This window comes from Panthera pardus, unplaced genomic scaffold (genome assembly GCF_024362965.1).
Source record: "Panthera pardus isolate Hobbes unplaced genomic scaffold, ASM2436296v1 HiC_scaffold_16, whole genome shotgun sequence".
NCBI classification, from domain to species: Eukaryota; Metazoa; Chordata; class Mammalia; order Carnivora; family Felidae; genus Panthera; species Panthera pardus.
Genome location: NW_026526721.1, coordinates 112,095,644 through 112,111,561, shown reverse-complemented (window position 1 = coordinate 112,111,561; position 15,918 = coordinate 112,095,644). Strand labels below are relative to the sequence as shown.

The window sequence follows — 15,918 nt, the reverse complement described above, 5'->3', positions numbered from 1 at the left end:
CTGAAGCAAGGATAATCAAAAGAAACATTTATTTACACTCTGTACACTTTGCAAACAAGAGTAGGCCTCCTGACCCCTTAACTCCTACACATCTGTGTAATCATAATATATGCGGACTTCTGATCTTCTGACACTTTGCAGTGACCTGATGCTTTCGCTTCTGGTTCTGATGTTGGATTTTTTGAATAGCCTTCTTGAAAATGACCTACACATGAAAAAGTAAATGATTGGATCTAGGCACACATTGCACGCAGATAGGAAAAGTGTCATTTCTTTGCAGTAATACAGAATTTTGTGTGCAGATTCATCTAAAAGTCTGTCTAAGTGACTGAAAGTAAAAGGAATTCTGCACAAGTGATAGGGTAGAAAGCAGGTGAAGAACACTGCCACAACCACCCTTATGCTCTGGTTATGTTTCCGCTTTCGGCTTGACTGGCTTATGAATTGCTTGCTGGATTTATGGATGTACCTGGATATGGCTATGTAACATCCGATTAGAATCACCAGCACAGCCACAAATAAGCAGCTGTTGACATAAATGACTGCTTCATGCCATTTGACTCCCAAGGGACTTTTAAGTTTCATGCAGTCATGAACATTTTCCTTGGTTAGTTGGCCATTTGTTAGAATGATGTTTGGCAAGGACAGAACAGCCATGATAACCCAAACACAAATAGATAAAACCTTAGTAAAGGTTATGCTATACATTCGAGAGTCCCCAAATGGCTTCACCACCTTCAGATAGCGATCAATGCTTATCAGCCCAAGAAATACGATGGAAGTATACATGTTCGCATAAAATAAAACTGAAGTGTATCTGCAGACGATAAACTTAAAGTACCAAGGTCCAAATCCTGCATCATGCACTATTCGAAATGGAAATGTCAGTGTCATTATGAGGTCAGCAACCACTATGTTTTTTAGATAAAATATGAAGCTGGTTTTATTCCTAATGTGGAAGAAGATCCACACTGCTAGACCATTCAGCAAGATGCTTGCCACAAATATAATGAGGTAAAGCACAGGCAAGACAATAGTGTCAAATTCGTTGTTAACTGTGATGTTCCTTCCGGGTCCATCGCTCGTGTTACTTGGTGCTTGACTCCCTTGGCTGTTCAGCTCATTATCTGTCGGAGAAGAGGGGAGACATCACGTCAGAGCTTAACATGTGTGCCCCACAGACTACTAGTCTCCTTGATAGGCTACTGCTATTTGCTATTTTAGGCAAATTAAAATATGCCTATGGCATTTTAAATAGTTACTTTAGTGCATTTTTAATGTTTTGAGTGGCCAGGGCATTAGTGGCCTCTCCCTCAAGTCCTCCCCACCCTCCCCCTGAACACATGCACACCCAGGTCCCTTGGGTAAAATGTTGTATTTCTGGTTCTTTATGCCAGTCTTTTGAAAATAAGGAAAAATCCACCAATGGCAGTTATTCTGATTTTTAATTTAGTGTTTGAAATCATTACAAACAGAATCAATAAAATCTGTTGGCAGAAAATTGGAATTTCCTCTAATGAAAATAAAATGGCTAACACTAGTTATTCTTTTAGGTTAGCCTTTGGCACACACTTTGAAATAACTTTTTAAAATCTCTCCCGGTGTTCAGTTGTTGAATCATCAGTAATTGAGAAACAGTAAAACTAGTGGGTGATTTCTGAAGTTTTTGCCCTTGACTTTCTTACAGAATGTAAGAGCCTTTAGGGACCATTATTTGGAATAGAAACAAAAAGAAATTGTTGTTAATATAGAAGTTTCTTATCATGGAGAGCAACTTGTTAAAAATAGTTCTAGGCTGATACCTATTTTTATTTACAAGGCTACGCTATACCTGTTGCACTTACATAACATTTTTAAACTTTTTACATTTTTGGAATTTTTAGTTCATGTTGTTAGAGGCCTATGCCGTACCACTCTATCGCATAATCAGTACCATGACGTATGAGAATCTTATTTACATGGCAGCCATGGAAATGGGCCTCTCGTGTCTCCTACTGTGAGGGGAGTGAAACCCATGGGTAGCCCTCACTCAGGGCTCTGAATCCACTCCTGTTTTCTTGCTGATGGACACTTCCCACAGGCTGCTCGAAGCCAGTAACTCCCCACAGGAAGGTTGCTAAGACAAGACTTTTCCTGGGACAGAAGAGTTCCTCTGACAAATGACTTTGGCTGAAAGCCTCATCATTCTGGTCAGAATTTTGGTCAAACTGCATTCAAGTTTGAATCTTCCCACTCATCCTCCTTGCTCCCCTGTCCTGCACAGTGGTCAGACCTGCATTTCAGTCTGTAATCCCTTGCAAGCATTTCCCCCAGTAAATCCCTTGGCCATCCATTATGTTTTGTCATCTGCCTTGTTTTCTGTCTTTTAAACCTGGACTAACACAATTTTCAAATGACCTTTTCAGATGTAAGGTCACAGGGAAGGTCATTACTGAGTTTTTACTTCTTTTATTTTTTTATTTTTTATTTATTTTTTTTTATAATTTTTTTTTTTTACATTTATTTATTTTTGAGACTGAGACAGAGCATGAATGGGGGAGGGTCAGAGAGAGGGAGACACAGAATCTGAAACAGGCTCCAGGCTCTGAGCTGTCAGCACAGAGCCTGACGTGGGGCTCGAACTCACGGACCGCGAGATCATGACCTGAGTTGAAGTCGGCCGCTTAACCGACTGAGCCACCCAGGCGCCCCTTTACTTCTTATTAATATTGTTTATTATAATTACAGTTATGTTTTGGAATGATTTTGTTTTAGAGGTAATAGCATTAATTTTGGCCTCATTTCCCTACATGACAGGCAGTGTAGTATGTACTTTAGTTCCCTTCTTTGAAGAAATATAACAGGGAAGATAGTTTTGATGATTATAATCCAAAAACAGGTTCTTAAATTGCTGCCTGGAATTTAAGTGTGGGCTCTTCCTGAGTAACCTTGTCCTCTTTCTAATTCTTTCCCTTTTATTCTTTGCTACAAGTGTTTTTAAAAACTGGTTTTCCAGGCTGAAATACCCTCACACAGGCTAGTAATTTGTAGCTGGACTAGCCTGTTACAATGAGACCCACAGTATTATTAGGCTTTATAAGTTTAAAATGCCTGATTCAGCTGCCATCTATATTAACTGCTGCCAGTTTCAAATATTGTCTTGAACAGTATCTTTCAAGCCTATTTTGACTTAACGAAGTGTTGCAATCTTGGCTGTTTCTGCACCACAAGATCCCCATCAGCATCAATGTTATTAGAAGCTTTCTAAGATGTGCAATTTTACCTGGGTTAAGATAGTGCTTGAATTAATTTCTGCAATTAAACTATTAGCAGTCACTTTCATCTAACCCAGAATAGAACCCTGTGGGAAATGGAGAGAGGGCAAGTAAGTTTTAATCAAGGTAAGTGGTCCAGCCAAGGGACACAGACTGAAAGTGGTCAGCCGATGGCTCTGGCTTACAACAATTATGAATGGTTTTCAAAACCATTGTAAGTGCAAATAGAATGGTTCACAAACTGTAGCCATACTTGGCATGGATATTTCAGCCCTTAGTGTTGACTCACTGAATCTATTGTGCATATACACTGTGGACTGGGAAGACCCATACATCCCAGTGTTGGTTTGGGATTGTGTGTCTGCTCAGTATATCGTTATATTTTAAAGTTTTAATTGTATGGACAAGCACTCTTATGAAATGATTTACTGATCAATTATGGTTATTGTTAAAGATGGAGTCTTAAATCAGAATGTCAAAAATAGTACTTAACAAACACTGTGTCTCATAAATGACAGATACCAAGTGCGAGTGGCATTATTCCACAGTGGTTATGGTGGTTTTGTCAGTCTGGTGTTGAGCTTGTTGATTATGTCACCTCATAGTATTTACTTCCTTAGTTTATGTATAAGATTAACATTTTGGAATAATTTAATTCAGTAGGCTAGGCCTAGGCTTGGCTATTTCTTCATTTACAAATTCCACACTTATAATGCAGCTTAAACAGTAAGTTGTTAAACTTGTTATGAATTATTTTGTGAAATAATATGGTAGTAGAAAGAAAAAATAATGGTTCTTTAGCAGGAAGAACCATCTGTGAGTTGCTCTGGAAGGCTCAAAACTTGATATAGAGTTTTGTCTGATTTTTTTTTTTTTTTAAAGAATTAAGTTTGTGTTCTTTTTTGCCAGCCACTCCCATTATTTCTTCTCTTATGTATCTTTGCCCCAGATTCTCCCAAAGCTGGTGAGTGTGCTCAGAAGCATTTCTGTGCACAGAGCTCACTCTTCGGAACAATGAACATTAAACGTGTGTGGCTCTCTTCACCCAGTTACTTTTATCATGTTGTTCTTCACCCTCAATAAAAAACTTGGCCAAGGTAGGGAACATTTTTAATGACAGGTAGCTTGGTGATTCAATTAAGAAAATTAGAAGGTGTTTTTACAGTGTAAAGGCTATTTTCTCACACACTCCTTGTTTACTAAGATGTTATTACCTGTATTATTTAGCTCAGAGCTTGATACAGAGTGATAATTGAGGGTGAGGATTCCTTTGTTATTTTCTCTCCTGCTCTTCCTTCTCCAACTCCTTTTAAATTGGATTAACAAAGACACTGACATAAGAACCCTATTCCATAGTAAATTAACATTTTGTGCCAGCCTCTGTGAGAGTGGTATTGTAGTCCATGTGTTGACCATTGGGATGTGGCCATTTTGGTGTGTGTGTGTGTGTGGGTGGGTGGGTGGGGGGGCATTGTGTGTGTTGGAGAAATGCACGGGGCTTGTGGCCATATATAGCATTCAGCACTTGTGGCTACTGTATTGGGCCAAGCAGAAAAGAGCACGTTTGTCCTTGCGGAAAGTCCCACTTGAAGCTGGTTTAGTTACTTCAACACTTTGTAAAGTGGAATAAACAGTAGCCATTTTGCTGGATCTCCCAAGAGTTAAATTCTCTGCAAACATCATTTCGAGGACAGTCTCTAGTGCTTAGTAGATGTTCGTTTACTGCATAACTTAAGTCATTAATTACAATTTGTCTCATTAATAGTGGTCACATGATGAATGATAGAGCGGTGAAGAATCTTGGTCCTTTTGCTTTTGGTATAGCTGCGTTATTGCTCATTGGGGTGTGTCACTCTTTGGCACAAAATGTGAAAGTATCAACAATATGTGACTACTCTACCTGCCTGGTAGGAATGAAACACAGAAGTCATACAAATTATAGGGTGTCACTACCATGGCACAACTGCCCTTGTGCGGTCAACTTTCCTTGTATGGTCATTGTCCAAATAGTTGCATTTTCTTTTTTTTTTTTTAATTTTTTTTTAACATTTATTTATTTTTGAGACAGAGAGAGAGCATGAACAGGGGAGGGTCAGAGAGAGAGGGAGACACAGAATCTGAAACAGGCTCCAGGCTCTGAGCTGTCAGCACTGAGCCCGATGCGGGGCTTGAACTCACAGACCGCGAGATCATGACCTGAGCTGAAGTCGGATGCTTAACCGACTGAGCCACCCAGGCGCCCCAATAGTTGCATTTTCTAAATAGGAGAGTAGGCACTTGTTGTCTTTGACCTCCTGGGAAGCGTTGGTGAACCTTAAACTATTACATCTGGAAAGTAACAGATACTTTAGTTTGGGTATAAAAATCTTGCCCAAATCATAACGTAATCTTTCTTGTCCTTTTTGAGATGGTCTGTGATTCTGTCCTGCCTGTTCACTGTTTTATATTTAATGAAAGGCCAGGCTAAATGTGGATTTATTCTGTTAATTGGTACAGTAGCCAATAAAATTCCCAAAGTGTCACATAGTATAAATAACAGTTATTTATGAAAGAAGATTTTCTATGGGTTTTTTTCTACAGCTTACCTGGTAATTTTGCAAGTGTCAAGTTGAGCCCCATTCTTCAGTTGTGATGGACTGTAAGCAAAAATACGTGTCAGGAAACACTCGGGGATGACTGAGGGGAGGGTTCGGCATAGGCTATCCCTGGTTTGAGTCCTGGGTGGGGGGGAAAGGGGGGAAAAGTTAGGAAGGAATTTGAACACAGGAATTCTACCTTTTCTTTAAAAATACATGTATATACCTTCACAATTCAGAAAAGGCATACTCTTTGGATATGAACAGCTGTGCCAAATGAGAGTTGCCTGCTTTGTGTTCTCTTTCAGCCTGCCATGGAGCAAGGACCATTTCTGTGTATGTGGTCTATCTGAATGCCACTCTGTGGCCCTGGGAAAGCTACTAATGTCTCTGTGACTCAGTGTCTTCATCTCTGAAATTAGAATGATAATAATCATACTCCAAGATTGTAATAAGGACTACTTGAAATAGTTCATATAAGACATTTATCAGAACCTGGGTATAGGAATGCACTCAGAACGTGTTAGCTTATGTGGTCCTCTCCCTGCTTCTACCAAATCCCCCGCACCTAACCTGAGCATATAATAAATGCATCTATGACAAGACTTACATGCAGTTGGAGATTATTAAAAAATTTTATAAAGATCTAGTGCTGATGTATGTAAGAGTGTTTTAGAAGCTCACATGTTTTCTTCTTCTTCTTTTTTTTCTTCTTTTTTAAAATCTTTCTTTAATTTGAGAGAGAGCACGTTTGGAAGAGGAGCAGAGAGAGGAGGAGAGAGAGAATCCCAAGCAGGCTCTGCACTGTCAGCAGAGAGCCCTATGTGGGGCTCGAACTCATGAACCATGAGATCATGACCTGACCTGAAATCAAGAGTCAGGTGCTTAACTGACTGAACCACCCAGGCACCCCTAAGCTCACATGCTTTCAAGTATCTATCCTATTCTTATCATCTCTGGGGTTCTAGTTCTGGGTTTACAGTAACCAGCTGTGAGACCTCTAGTAAGTCACCTGACCTTTCTGGAATTGCCCTGAAGGCCCTATAAAATCCCTTTTGGGACTGTAATTTGTGTGAGCTTCTATGTTTTCCTCAAACATAGAATTCCATTAAAAATTTAACATCATTGGAACGTTTGCCTCATAAGTCCCTGTATTTCTCTTTGACAATTCCATTCAATCTGAAAGTTTTGATTAGGAGTGAAGAATTAAATTGGGTTTCAGTGACGGGCGTGTGATTATGACTTAATACCTTAACTTTTCAGACCTTCAGATTCCATACATTTTTATAAAGATTAACTGAGATCGGGGTGCTTGGGTGGCTCAGTTGGTTAAGCGTCCAACTGTGGCTTGGGTCATGATCTATCTCACGGTTTGTGAGTTCAAGCCCCGCGTCAGGCTCTGGGCTAACAACTCAGAGCCTAGAGTGTGCTTTGGATTTTGTGTCTCCCCCTCTCTCTATCTCTCCCATCCTCATGCTCTGTCTCTTGTCTCTCAATAATAAACATTAAAATTAAAAAAAAAAAAAGATTAGCTGAGATCATATGTGCATGTAACATTAAATGCTAGAAAATGTTTCCCCCGGTTCTCCTTCAAGTAGCCCTGTGTTTTTTGGCTTCTCTGAAGTATTGATAAAAGCAGAAATTCTGGAAACTGATTTTGAAAAGTGTGCTGGTCAAGTCCAATGTGTTTATGTTTTAAATGGTTTGCTACAGGGGAAGTCACACTGTTGCTCATGAAACCATGTGAGACTTTCTCTTTACTGATGTTGTTGATAGACTGTGCAGCTGCAGAGATCCCAAGTAACCTCATCCCCTTAAAAGTGCAAAGCAGATTTCTGGCTGGTGTAAGCACTTACAGTTGCTGAGTCAGCAGGAAAAGAGCACGTTGCAGGCAGAAGCGTATTGGAGAGTTTGGCAGCAAATGTTTCTTTATCTGTTACTTTGCCCTTTTCTGTTCCCTAGTATCTCGTGAACTCTGGGGGCTAGATTTGGTAGTAGATGGAAAAAACATTTCCCATATTGTTAGTGAACGCTCTCTCCACTAGAATCCTCTCTTTGTGAATTTAGACACCCTATTCATGTCTCGTGTCAAATCACTACATGGTGGGCACCAAAAAGGTTTTTTTTTTTTTTTTTTTTTTTTTTTTGGTTAACAGAGCATGGACAATGACTTGGGCTCTTAAGAGTCTTTCCTATTTTGGTGTCAGTGTTGCAGGATTTTAAAGTAAGGCAAGGATGTGAAACTCCACTTTGTTTTTAATTATTAAAAATTACTCAAAAGAATGATTGAAGCAGTTTTCTGAACTTCATAACGATAACCCTTGGATTCAGTAAGCCTTTTTTTTCTTTTTTTTTTCTTTTTTTGAATCAAGCTTCTGATGGAAACATTTCATGGAGTTTACCTGACAAACACCTCTTCATTTGTACATTTCTCTGTTCCCAAGTTACATGGTTTTCTTTCTCTTGGCTTCAAATATACTTTACTGAGTAACAAGAATTCCAATATGGCTTACCCATACTAGAAGAGGAGCTAATATGGGTGAGCCACACGCAACAGCGGGAGAGAAAGCAGAAAGCCATTAAGATGGACCCAGAAAAGAGACTTGGGGAAAGTATTTATATATCACATTTCTGATAAAGGATTTGTATTCAGAGTGTGCAAAGAACGTTTACAACTTCTTAATAAGAAAACCAGCGAGAAAATAAATTATCTAAAGATTTGTGTAGACGTTTTCACCAAGAGCACACGAAAAGGTGTTCAACATCATTAGTCATTGGGGATATTTAAATAAAAACCTACAATGAGATGTTATTTCCTATCTGCCAGAGTGGCTGTAAATAAAAATGAGAAAATGAAGTGTTGCTAAGGACGTGGAAAAACAGAAACACTTCTGCATTGCTGGTGGGAAGTTAAAATGATGTGGCCACTTTGAAAACAGTCTGATAGTTTCTTATAAAGGTAAAACTAATTTATCATTCAGCCCAACAATTCCACGCATATATATCTACCCAAGAGAAATGAAAACGTGCCTATGCAGACTCCTGTGGAAATATTTTGGTAGCATTGTTTCTAGTAGCTAAAAGTCAAATCAACCTAAATATCAATTGATGAATGATGGATAAACAAAATGTGGTATAGTCCTGCAGTGCAATATTACTTCACAACCAAAAGGAATGAAATGCAGCTATAATATTGACAAACCTCAAAAACATTTTGCCAGGTAGAGAAGCTACATGTGAAAGACTACATAACATTTGGATGAAATGTCCAGAAAAAACAAATCTATAGAAGTGTAAAGATTAGTGTTTGCCTCAACGCTGGGGGTGGGAGTTGAGAATAACTGTGAGGATATGAGGGGTTTTGTTGGGGGGAGGGGTGATAAAACTGGATTGTGGTGATGGTTTGCAAAACTCTAAATTTACTAAAAAGTATTGAATCATATGCTCAAAATTGATACAAATTATGACATATAAATATCGTCTCAAGTTAAAAAGGACAAAAGAGCACACAGAAAGGAAAAGTCCTACAAATAGGCTAGCAACTGACCAACACTACAGATGAGTTTCAAGACCAAGAGAAACACATAACAGGTACATTCCCTATCTTCTGTTAAAGCAGGTGGTGAAATGCAAAGTACATTTAGCAAGAGTTGCATCTCTTGGAGTGTGTGAGGGGGGGCTGCTTAGCAATATATATGATTCATTCATGAATTTCCTCTTTTGGAATTGGGTCCCAGGGGCATCTGGATAGCTCAGTCAGTTAGGTGTCCAACTCTTGGTTTCAGCTCAGGTCCTGATCTCACTGTTTGTGGGTTTGAGCCCCACATCAGATCAGGCTCTGTGCTGCCAATGAGGAGCTTGCCTGGGATTGATAGTGTCTCTCCCTCTCCCTCTCCCTCTCCCTCTCCCTCTCCCTCTCCCTCTCCCTCTCCCTCTCCCTCTCCCTCTCCCTCTCCCTCTCCCTCTCCCTCTCCCTCTCCCTCTCCCTTCCCACCTGTTGTCTCTTTCTCTGTCTCCCTCTCCTGTGGTCTCTCTCTCTCTCTCTCTCTAAAAATGAATAAACAAACTTAAAAAGTACTATAAAAAATAAAATCTTTAGAATTGGATCCCAAATCCAGAGACCTTGGATATGGGTGATGATTTAGACTTCTGGGGAATCCATGCTTCCATTCTCTTAATTATTATTGAAATTATATAGAAGAGTTGGGTTTTAATTAGTTTCTGATAAGATACTTGTGTTTTCTGGAATCTAATTCGTTTTTCAGTTATGGGAAATGAGATACTTTATTCTCCTGTACTGGCCTCTGAGAGTCTCTTCTCTCCTCCATCTCCTTTATTACCATCTCTAAATAACGTGCTTTCCCGAATTTAGGCCATGGCTCCTCATTCTTTTATTTCCTTTTCTTCAGGAGTGCTCATGTCTACTCGGATGCTCAGCTATAACCTCTCTTCCCTGATCCCTCTTTTCCTTTCCCTAAACTTCAGTCCTTCGTGCACAATGGAATGTGCTGTATGTGGATGTTCCTCATAGTCAACAACTCTGAACTTGAACTGTTTTCCCTTTCCTCCATGGAAACCACTTTTCCTTTTATCCCTATTTCTGAATATTTGCTTCATCTCTTGGTCAAAGGAGTGCTTTACAGGGTAGTTCTTTTCCTTGCCCCTTACCTGGTCAGCCCCTTACTTGATCTTCCTGTTTGTCTTATTACATCTTTCCTTTGCTGTGAAGGAAAGCTGTTACAACCCCTACCCCCAAAGGCCCCTTCTAGAACAAGGCCCTCATAGTTTCATGTGTGGGTCGCTGTACTGACCTCCTGTCTGGTCTCTGCTTCTTTCCTCTCAAGTTTCTCCTGCTTCTTGTTGGCAGATTTTTTTTTTCTAAATAACCCAAGTAGCCATGCTTTTCTTTTGCTCTCTAAACTCGAGTTATTAAATGGTACAGAAATTCTTGCATTAGAGTTCCTAATCAGATAGAAGGCGTTATTTTTGTTGTTTTGAAGATCGTAGAGGGTGGAAGTTAAAAGAAGCTGGATTTTGATAATTAAGAGTTGCCAGTAAGCTTTGGGGATAAATTTCCCATAATGAATCTTTTGAATTATGGGTACAATAATGTAATCTGCTCTATAGCATCATTAAGAGGTTAACTTAGAATATACATTTATAAATAAGTGCTTTATAAATGTTTTTGTTTGTGTTAAATGTTAGTTTTTATTGGTGTTATTTCTAGTAGTCCTTCCCTAAATGCAATTCAAAGATCATTTTCATTTGATTGGAAACTGTCAACCTTAACCAACCGTGGGGCGCCTGGGTGGCTCAGTAGGTTAAGCGTCTGAATCTTCATTTTGGCTCACATCATGATCTCGTGACTCCTGAGTTTGAGCCCCGCATTGGGCTCTGTGTTGACAGTGCACAGAACCTGCTTAGGATTCTCTCCCTCCTTCTCTCTGCAGGCCCCCCGCCCCCCAACTCATGCATGTGTGCACTCTCTCTCTCAAAAATAATTAACGTAAAAAACAAACACCCATTGCCCTTACTCCTAGCCAAGCACGGTGGCAGTGTGGTGGAGTGTGGGGTTTCAACTTCTGTTACCTTCCAACTTTCTGCCCCTCCATTTCCTCATGAAAAACACGAATATGAGGATATGTCCACGAAGGGATGACCACCAGGTTAAAATAAGAATATTTATGACCACCTGGCACCATTGCACAGGGTAGGAGCTGTCTTGCTGGTTCCCGTTGTGTAGCATAGGGACACAATAGAATTTATCTGGTGACTGATAGGTTGGACACAAAGTGAACCATGTTCTTATCACCTTGTTGATGCTGATAGTGTTATGTGGTTTGTGGTCCCAGCCCTTTGACTGATCTCTTTGCTCAGCGAGCTTGCCCTTTAAGTTGTGTCTGAGCCTCATCTGACTGCTGTGTGCACATAAACTGCAGGTCTGCTGTGCGTCCTTGGCATGTCCCGGCGCCTGCAGGGTGTTGCAATGAGGGCTGCTTCAGCGGTAGTAATGGCTTGGTTCCAGGACCTCGTTCACGGGCGGGAATCCTGTTGTGCCACCTCCTGCTCCCCCAGCTGAGAGCTGATGAAACCACTCAAGAATGTGATGTCTGATGTAGGCCCAAGCTTCACAGCCATTCCTGAGGTTAGATGGTATCGATGCTTAGAGGCCTGGTTTTTGTTGTTGTTGTTGTTGTGTTTCTTTTTTTTTCTTTTTTTAACCATCCATTGATATCCTCCTTTGACTGAGGAGATGGTGGAATGAGGGTGGTGGAAAAGGACTACTGTGTTCTCAGTGTCTCCTTTATTTTAGACCTTGGACCAGTTGCTTGATGTCTCGTACAATCCTCAGAGCAGCCCCATGACCTAGGTGCTTCGTTCCCTTTCCTCCCCCCAGGTGGGATGATCCGAGGCTCAGACTCGTTAATTAACCTGCCCTGACTCACATGGCGAGTAATGGGTAGAGTCAGGATTCATCCCAGATCTGATAGAAGCTGAAGCTGGAGTTCTATTATACTGGCCCAGAATAAAAATGAAGAACGATTCTGGAGCCTCATTTTGGAGGACAGGAAATAGAGGCGGGGGGGGGGGGGCACAGGGCAGAGGGGGCATTTGTTTTCTCCCGTCCAGCTGGTGAAGGAACTGCTAATCTTCTAAACTGGAGATCTAGTTTTGTTTGGCCTGAACAATGTTGAAAACACCAGGAAATTGCATATAAGAACTCAGATTTGGATCCTACTTTCAAGAATGAGATATGCAAACACTGAGCACAAGTAATCCAGCAGCATCAGCTGCCTCTTCCCAATGGGCAGTGTGCACGCCAGTTTGCCAGCTCCCAGCATTTTCTGTTGGCATCCTGGGTGTCCTCACTTGGGAGTGTTAACTGTCTGATCCTATAGATATTTGATTTTATAACCTTTGGTTTGTCATTTAATCTTATGTGACTACATTTGATTGAAATGGATCAAGAAGTGTTCTATTTAGGTTTATAAATGTATTTTTCTTCTTCCTCTGCTCCTTGCCTATGGACTCCTAATTTTTCTTGCTTTGAGGACCATTGCAGAGTATTCTTTCCAAATGATTTTCCTGGTACCTCAGCGATTCAGAAAAATAGTGTCAGGAGATCTTACTTAGTTCACACTTCAGAATTATTAATGGTCACAATTGAGCTTTTCTCTGTGTTCAGCCCTGTGCTGGGGTCTTTAAGCAAAAACCCTGCTGGGTATTGTTAAACTGTTTTTCTTGGAGGGAGAACTGAGATTCTGGGTCCCAAGGAAGGAAAGGTTGTAAATGGTGGTGTAGAGGCTTAAACCTAGGCGTGTTAGATGTCTAACTCTCTCCTGTTTCCCTGAAAGGGTAACGGGGGGACCAGGGGAAGGATTAGCATCCAGGACTGGTGAACTGCTACCTTAGGCACATAGCCTTGTAGTTAGAATTCACTGTGTTAGACCTCAGCCTGGTTGGTGAGCCCCTTGTGCCCAGCTTGGGGGAACCCCTGCCTCAGCAGAAAGAGCCAGCAGGTGTGCCTGCTGGGACACAGCAATGTCCTCTCTGGCTGCACAGGGTCTCGTTACTGTCCTTCTGATCAAGATAGGAAAAATGAATGCCAGTGAAGTGCTTGCTCCCTGAATGCGGTTATTCATCACTTGTTGGAGTGATTATTTGGTGGCAGTGGTTCTCTCTTACTTGTCTTCCACTTTCCTGTTTGAATTTTAGAGGCTCACATCCAAAACTGTTAGAATTTCAGATCTGAGGGTTTTGTTTTGTTCTGTTTTGTCTTTTTAGCAGCGGGTTGGTCATTTTCTCACAGAAAAGCCATAATAAATTAGTAACTCATATGGGAATACTGTTGTGGTATCCTTACATTTCAATGGTAAAGATGTAACATTCACAAAAAACATCTAATGTGAAGTTTCTGGTGAAAGATAATAGTCTCTTATTTTGGAACCGTCTGTAACCCAAGAATACCTTAAATTTAAGTTGGAAGGAGTGTGGGAGGGAGGGTTTTCCAATGCTGGTAACAACAGCTTTGCTGGAGGCCTTGGGAAAGAAACAGGTTACCTCACTGGATACAGTTTACTTTTTTTTTTGGTATTGAAATTAGGTCACTGTAGTCATAGGTCGCTTCGTTAATGCATGCTTCGAGTCACATCCAAAAGGTGTTGGAGTGCCAAGCACAGTCCATCAGGTTGTTCAGGTACTACTCTCAAGTTCTCTTTTCAGACTTGCACTTGACATCTATAGCCTACAATTGTGTGTCTTTTGGTTCACATTGAGATTTAGCAGATTATTTATCAGGTGACTTCTGACCACTTGTTGGTAACTGTTTCTTTGAGAGTAGTGTAAAGTGGATTGTAAACTCCATGAAGGCAAGGCTTGGGTCTAATGCTTCTTTACAACCTTCCCTAAACCTGGTTATTCCCTTTGTACAGGAGAGGAACCTTACCAGGGAGATTCAACAACTTGCCCAACATCACACACACTGAGAGGCAAAGCCAGGAAAGGAGCTTTAGTTTTTGTGACCCCAGAGCCTCTCTGCTATGCTACTTGACTTGATGAGTGGAACCTCAGAAGTAACCTGGCTAGTGTCTTATACCTCAATTCATAGGCAGGTATTACGTTTTTGACTTTATTTAAGTCTGTGACCCTAGACGAAACATTTTAGCTCTCGAACTTGTACATTTCTGAAATGGGAAAAATAACAGATGCCTGGACTAGTTCCCAAAGGTGCTGTGAGAAGTTGTGAGATAATATATACAAAGTCAATTTTATGTTGTAAGTACTACAGTATTATAAAGGTGTAACTCATGGCAAATAGTACGTTTTTTTTTCTGTTCAGTAATAAAATTGGTTATTAATCATATAGTTAAATTTTAGAGTTGACCGAATTGACATGTATAGTTTTATTTTCTCTTTAGGCAAAGTCTGATTGATATATAGCTCAGTTCTGGATGATTGAAACAGAGGAGGCTGGTCAGAGAGGTTAGGGGCTCTAGTTTCAATAACCAGAGTAATGGTTTTAAATGAATATGTGGAACGAAATATATTTCAGGTAACTTCTGGTTCCTTAAAACAAATATCTCAGAATTTAAGGTCCCAGGTAGAGTGTTCAGTTGCTGGATTCACATCCTGAAGAAGGGAGGAGTGCTCTGCACAGGCTCAGGGAGTGGCTGTTCCTGACTTCACAAGGGTCATTCCATGGTGGAGGCACTATACTTCAGAGGTAACGTGATTCTTCATGCTGTGATGGTGGGGGTCTTCTCACCATTCCAGGAAGCTCGTCATCACAGTTTTCTAGCTGTGGGTAAAGGGGAGGTGTTCTCAACAGAACACCTACCTGTAGAATGGGTGTCCACTCAGCTACCTTAAATCTTCAGATCACAGTTTAGTCAAACCGTTACGTTGTTTAATAGAATAAGACTGATTCCTAAGAGGCAAGTCCTCCTTCAGTTTTATCCCTTACCTTCATTTATAATGAAAACATTCTAATGAGGCCTTTAATACTAGTGGATATTTCACATTTTTATCAGCATCAGACCTGTTACTTACTTTGTCGTCTTATAAAAACAAGAAATAAATTTCCCCACTCATATATATGTAATAAAAGGATCTGGCGTCATATATAATTGATTTCATGTATGTGTGTGTGAACACATACCCATATATATGCGCGCATGCACACACACACGTATAGTATTTTCTTTAAAGTGATTCTTAAAATCAACATCACTGGCATTAATTACCTGATTTTTAAAACAATGCTTCTCAAACTAGTGGGAGTATTTGAATCAAAATAATTTTGGATAGATGTATACAGATGGTAAGTTGCTCAACTAGGAGAAATAAGTAACTGTTTGCATTATTATAATATTTCTCATATGTGTTTTCTCTTTTTCCCCCGTCATATTTCCTTGATTAATGTCCTCTACCATTACAGCCCTCTCTTCTAGCTTCCTGTCTTGTACACAATACAGCTGAAGCCCCTCTGTAGGTACCCTTGTGACCTGATCTTGCCTACCTGCCCACTTCGCAGCTGCACCAGACTGCCTGTCTACCTGGCCCTTTTGTTCTGGAAATCCCGCTTCTCC

At 40.4% G+C, this 15,918-nt stretch overlaps 3 protein-coding genes across 3 annotated transcripts in view; 1 reads left to right on the top strand and 2 right to left on the bottom strand.

Annotated features, from left to right (window-relative positions):
• The window catches only part of P2RY14 (purinergic receptor P2Y14), a 78,725-nt gene extending 72,771 nt beyond the window's left edge, over positions 1-5,954 (bottom strand). The window contains exon 1 of the mRNA XM_019439740.2: positions 5,840-5,954. The gene's annotated coding sequence lies outside the window, so the exon portion shown is untranslated. The remainder of the gene's footprint in view (positions 1-5,839) is intronic.
• The window catches only part of MED12L (mediator complex subunit 12L), a 333,810-nt gene that overhangs the window by 199,270 nt on the left and 118,622 nt on the right, over positions 1-15,918 (top strand). The window lies entirely within an intron of this gene.
• Positions 13-5,954, bottom strand: GPR87 (G protein-coupled receptor 87). Its single transcript, XM_019439734.2, has 2 exons — positions 5,840-5,954; positions 13-1,127 (listed from the first exon to the last, which is right to left on the bottom strand). The coding sequence occupies exons 1-2, from the start codon at positions 5,871-5,873 to the stop codon at positions 85-87; spliced, it is 1,077 nt and encodes a 358-aa protein (XP_019295279.2). The 5' UTR covers positions 5,874-5,954; the 3' UTR covers positions 13-84.